This window comes from Haliotis rubra, unplaced genomic scaffold (genome assembly GCF_003918875.1).
Source record: "Haliotis rubra isolate DU_JTF1 unplaced genomic scaffold, ASM391887v1 Scf291, whole genome shotgun sequence".
NCBI lineage: Eukaryota > Metazoa > Mollusca > Gastropoda > Lepetellida > Haliotidae > Haliotis > Haliotis rubra.
In genome coordinates, this window is record NW_025766959.1 from 196,076 (window position 1) to 201,680 (window position 5,605).

General features: G+C 38.2%; 1 protein-coding gene across 1 annotated transcript; it reads right to left on the minus strand.

Annotated features, from left to right (window-relative positions):
- Positions 1-716: 716 nt before the first annotated feature.
- On the minus strand, positions 717-3,040 carry LOC124281961 (caveolin-3-like). Its single transcript, XM_046717967.1, has 2 exons — positions 2,945-3,040; positions 717-1,399 (listed from the first exon to the last, which is right to left on the minus strand). Exons 1-2 carry the CDS (start codon positions 2,999-3,001, stop codon positions 1,073-1,075), a joined length of 384 nt encoding a protein of 127 aa, XP_046573923.1. The 5' UTR covers positions 3,002-3,040; the 3' UTR covers positions 717-1,072.
- Between the last annotated feature and the right edge of the window lie 2,565 nt (positions 3,041-5,605).

The following is a 5,605-nucleotide window of genomic DNA, read 5'->3' on the forward strand; positions in this document are numbered from 1 at the left end:
GAAATTCATCTTCTATGTAACCACATATATATACATAACATATAGTGAGATCTTCAAGTGAGTCCAAACCTTTGATGGGAAGTATATATGTAATGTTTATTCCTTCAGTAGGATATTTACCTTCCCAAATCACGCAAACGTGATAATCTCTCTGAGGAATACGCTTCCGGATATGTGAGTGAGTGACGGAGAAACTGGCGAAGTGACTGTGAGTTAGTGAGTTAGTGTATCTTAGACCATCTTTCTTGGAATGGTGTGCATAGATTTCTTGACATGGGCTCTGACATTGATCTACTGACATGGGCTCCATATGCTAACACTCATTATCAAGATGAATGGGAAAATCGAATACTTTAGCAACAGCAAACACTAATTTGATGCTGATAAATGTGTGATCACAATCGGGGAAATCGGGATTCAAACCCACGGACCATGGGTTCTGATACGCATAAAGCGGACTGCAGCGCCTCGCATCACTGGGATACCAAAAACAGAACAAAGAGGATCCACGTTGATCCCATTTACATCCTGTCCTATCCTATGTGGTTATATTTTTATTGTCTGTTACATTGTGTGACTTAACCCAGAAAACGCTACCATTCCTGATATTGTGTGTTGTTAAAAGCACAAGGAGTTTCAGTCACTGACCTGTATCAAACATGACGATGGTTTCCAAGCTCTAAAAATTGTAACAAGTTAAAACAAACAAATTGTCATACAACAGACACTTTTATTATGACAGAAGTTCAAAGAATAGCAATGTGTACAATTCACGAAATCGTTACCCTGGTAACGAAAGTATGTCGAAATCAAGTTCCTTGTACACAGAGATCCGAAGGAACAAGGTTAACCTCGGCATCCGAAAGTCCTTAAGAGTCCTAAGTCCGATACGAAAGTACGGAACATGCAGCCAGACAAGAAAGGTTAACTGACCCCATCGAGTTACAGCACCACACGTCGCGAAATGCTTCATGGGACACGTCATTACCATGCAAATGTTAGTTGTCAGTGTAAAAACATGTGAAGTTCAGGTCAGGAAGTTTCTCTCAGTACTGTCCCGATCAATTTTCCATTACTTCTTTACTTGGATCCTACTGAAGATGGCACCACAGGACTCGCAACATGGCGTCAGGCAGCAGTTGAGGCAGATGGTGTACACTTTCCTCATCATGATGCAGTTGATCTCGCAGGCTCTGATCTGGGGGGTGTATTCCCAGATGTGAGCACAGGCAAGCATGGCGTAACTCCAACCGTAGTAGAGACCGTACAGAGGTCCACACAGGGTCAACAGCATGTAGCAGCATTTGAAGGCGCAGTTGAAGCAGGTGTTGGTAAACTTCCAACAGCAGTCAATGCTGTGGGCACCTTCGGGCTCAGCCAAGACATCCTCAAACTGGACCTGTGGAAAACAAGAACGTCAGCTGGATTACATTGGATGAGCATCTCAATTTCAATCATGTTTCAGTAAATGGCTAAAACTCATTGACAGGATATATGAACGATATAGTGCTTTAATGGGCGGTACTTCCATTATAGCCAAGAAATATTAATATCCCTAATCAGGTACAAAACGTACTTAAATGTTTTGTCGATGAAAATGAAAACACAAAGTGTTGACACTAGGCCCGAGATGATGTTTGAGTGGCCTGGAAGTTACATGTTAAATCTGTAAACTCTATAAAGGTTGCTTATATTATCATTCATTGCGTATATTTTTACATATCGTTTGTTTGTTTGCTTTTTGTTTAGCAATATACCAGCTTTATGCCGTGGTCTGTAAATAATCGAATCTGGACCAGATAATTCAGTGATCAACAGCATGAGCATTGATTTAAACAACTGTAATACGATGACCTGTCAATGACCCTACTTTGTTATTATTAATTCAGCATAATAATAAGCATCTAAGGCGCACCAATCCCATGTGTGAGGTGCGGTTGAAACCTATGATCGTGTTCGATCTGATTATTTTTCTAGGTTTGTTATCACCATATCGATCCTTTGCTCATAGGAATAAATCTTGTGTTACGTCCAGGGTGCCATTCACTAACCGATCTTAGCCCTACGCCAATCATAAAACCCCTAAATCGCAACCTTAGCGTGACGTTACGATCGGCATACCGTTCCACTAACCGATCTTACCCAAGTCAACCGTTAAGTTAAGATCCAAAGTCTATGCTGCTCATGACCAACTTAGGATCGCTTAAATCATTCGTAGAGAAAGCAAAATGGTGGCTTTCATTATTCTATGTGAAGAAGAAGAGCGAGCATTACACTGTGAGCATGTTTTTCGAGACCGCTCACAGATTCTTGATACATTATCAGATGATGTGCTTGTGGCGAGGTACAGAAAGAAGCAGACAAAAGGGAGTGATAGTGGACCCCTTTGTCAACCAGAATTGATATTTCCTCAGGAGAAAAAGTGCTCTTTCTCGCGCGAGGTTTCTTCTCCACGTTTACGCTTTGTTCCAAAACTACTTCCATCGTCTGCGAGACTAATCAAAGGGACATAACTCGTGCCTCACATTTTTATTCCGCGCATGAAAGAGCCTCGATCTGAACTAGGATCGGATCGAAAGATGGGGACCTAAGATCGGTTAGTGGAACGGGCGTAACTTTCAGCTAAAACGATTGTAAAATTGATTGATCTTAGTTAAGATCGATTATTGGAACGGCACACAGGAATCATCATGCTGATGTAACCCACTTACACACACATTAATACATTCGTTGAAAGAGTAAAGAAGAAACAGTAAAGAAGAATTTAGATCACATTAATGTTGCCAGAATGAATTATCTAAATTCTGAAAACTTTAATATGTTCAGCTCCACCAGATCATACTTCAAAGTTAACCTTTCTATTTTGGGGGGCTCTACTCTCAAATGACACATATACAAAGTGAAAACCAATGTTTTCCAAACTTTACGCTCACAACTAGTTTACCTTCAAATGGTCGTTGATATTGTTTGGATCACGGTTTTCCAGATCAATTTCAGCCATTTTGACTGCAGTTGGATTTTGGGCAGGAGGTCTTTTTGCCAATGCTGTTAGAAGCAGAGTGTCGCAAAGCTTGTCATGGTGTCCATTATGTTAATGTTTACATAGTTACAGGGCCATACACTTCCCAAACTCTGCGATTGGTGTAAAGAAGACACGTGGTTCAAGACCATGAAACCGTCATGAGGAATGTTTTTCGAGCAATGAAACCTTTATGAATGTGCCCATAGTAACGACGTTGCATATGTTGTAGCCGCGGATTCACAATAAGCATTCACTTTGCTATGCGAATTGTCAATTGGGCTTTGAATAAATCTAAAAGATTCCTTTGTGCTTTTCTGAATGATGCCTACAATTTCTGCCAGTAAAACTTTGTAAGACACATTCTTATCATTCAGCCCAGGTAAAGCTGTATAGCATAAGGCAAGACAAGAACTGGCCTTCATGCTGCGAGGGTAACACTAAAGTAACAAACAAATCTATTAGAAGACACTTTGCTTTCGCTGCAGTTGAGCCTGTCCACGCACTTTGAATTTCTTGACATATATTATATATGAGTTGGTCTTAAAAACTGAGTGCTAAATTAAAATACTCTGATATTTGGGTCACTTTATTTGAAAGGAGACCCTAAGAGAACAGAAGCGACATTTCACTGTAAACGACTCCAGATCATGTGACTTGATAGTGATATTATTTTATTTTATGACACCACAGATCGGCCATTTAGAATACGCGTGCGTGCGTGTGTGCGTGTGTCTGAGTTTCGTTTGTGCGCACTGGGGGAAGGGGGGCGAGAGATGTGTGTTTGTGTGTATCTGTGTGTATACGTGAAGGGGCGTGTGTGCGCGCGTCTGTGTGTGTCTGTGTAAGTCTGTGTTCATTTGGAGGATGGGACGGGGTAGGGGATGGGCAGCTGGGATTATTCAAGATAAACGCTTTTTGTCTCCCACAAACTATTTCAGTAGAACATCAAACTGCGTAATCAAAATAATTTTTCAAACACTGTCGGAAGGAAAGCTCTGGTCCATTTCATATTTTTGTATTGCTATCTTCATTATATAATTTTTATTTTAAAAAATGGTTTGATGATACGTGATGCACATATACCTTTAATGCTAAATATCACTAAGTAATGAAAAAGTTTAATCAAATCTCAGTTCATTGCTCCTGCACTACAATATATTCCATTTTGCATACGTGTTGGAACATGAGACGTTTTTACAAGCTAACGGTATCTTCACATGTTTCAGTAGAAGTCAGTACAGATGACAATTTAAACATTAAGTGCATATTTTTGGAATATCACCTGACATATATATAGCACTAGGGGTGGTTATCAAAAGTATGTTGCAATATAAAATTACACTTGCAAGACAGTTCCAGTTCAATTCATCCATTTTTGGGGAGTGGAAAGTGGTGTTATAGAAAGCGATTAACAAACAAACAAATGTATAAAAGACTGTTTATTGATACATAGTTAAATGGTGATGCTTTGTACTCAAGTGCATATAGTATATTTTGATCAAATTCCTGTATAAAATGGAGAAATGCGAACACATGTTCTTTGCTTCTTGTGCAGGATTCATATTCAACTTAATAACATTGTACCTGATATCAAAACATATGTGTACTTGGTATTTTATCCAAAACATCACCAGAAAAGGAAAGGCTGTCAGGTTCATCCACATTATTCTAACAATAATGATTTTATTGTAAAAACGTAATTATCAAAAGAGATTAAGGTTGTCTCTGAGTTACTGGTTGACTTGTAGGTGTCCTCCCATTACGCAGACAGCCAGTTCGCAGACACCTTAAAACAACAACATTTACGGTTCAGTGAACAGATTATCTCCTACCTGTTACCTACACATTATAATGGAATAGTCCAAATAAAACACAGGAACAAACTGAAGCTATATTATTTATTTTGAAAGATGGACGAAAAGACAGTAATTTGAATTTTTATTGCTGCAATATAAAAACAGGTTATTTATTTTCATAAACATTTCGGTTTAAGCTTCTAGTCTGTGGGGAGTCGGCATCATCATATTGAAAACATTAGCTCAGCTATTAGAAATTGCGACAATGTTGTATCGTATAAATCAAATATAGATAAATGTGAACCTAAATATTATTCATTTGGAATAAAGAAGTTATTTTGCACACAATATTAAGATATATGACGAGTGCACTTAGTTACGATTTATTTAGAATAAATATTTAAAATATGATGCATCATGTCAATGTGGCCATTGATGTAAGAATGTTTTTCATTACCTCCTTGAATGTCCATTGTATACTACTCAAAGACATAAAGTGTTACAATCTTTAGAAAGAATTGTTGAAATTAGAACACTGATTGGTATCAATCGTATCTTACATGGCAATGCAGATGTCTCGTTTACTGCAAATGGGAATGTTTTCAAATATGTACATATCTATATCTCTCCAACAAAACGTTTTCTCAGTTAACTTCTGTTGTACATATGCTATTATTGGGAGGGGACTTTTCTATCAATAAACACAATCAAACCTCTCAGTGACATACCTGTTTTTATATTCGATAGTAATTGATAGTAAAATCAATTTTGAGAAGAGAAATCATTT

Excerpts from the sequence above, each read along its gene's own strand:
- LOC124281961 (XM_046717967.1), bottom strand. The coding sequence starts at position 3,001 with ATGGCTGAAATTGATCTGGAAAACCGTGATCCAAACAATATCAACGAC. Across the intron at positions 1,400-2,944 it reads ATATCAACGACCATTTGAAG|GTCCAGTTTGAGGATGTCTT; the intron begins GTAAACTAGTTG and ends TGTTTTCCACAG.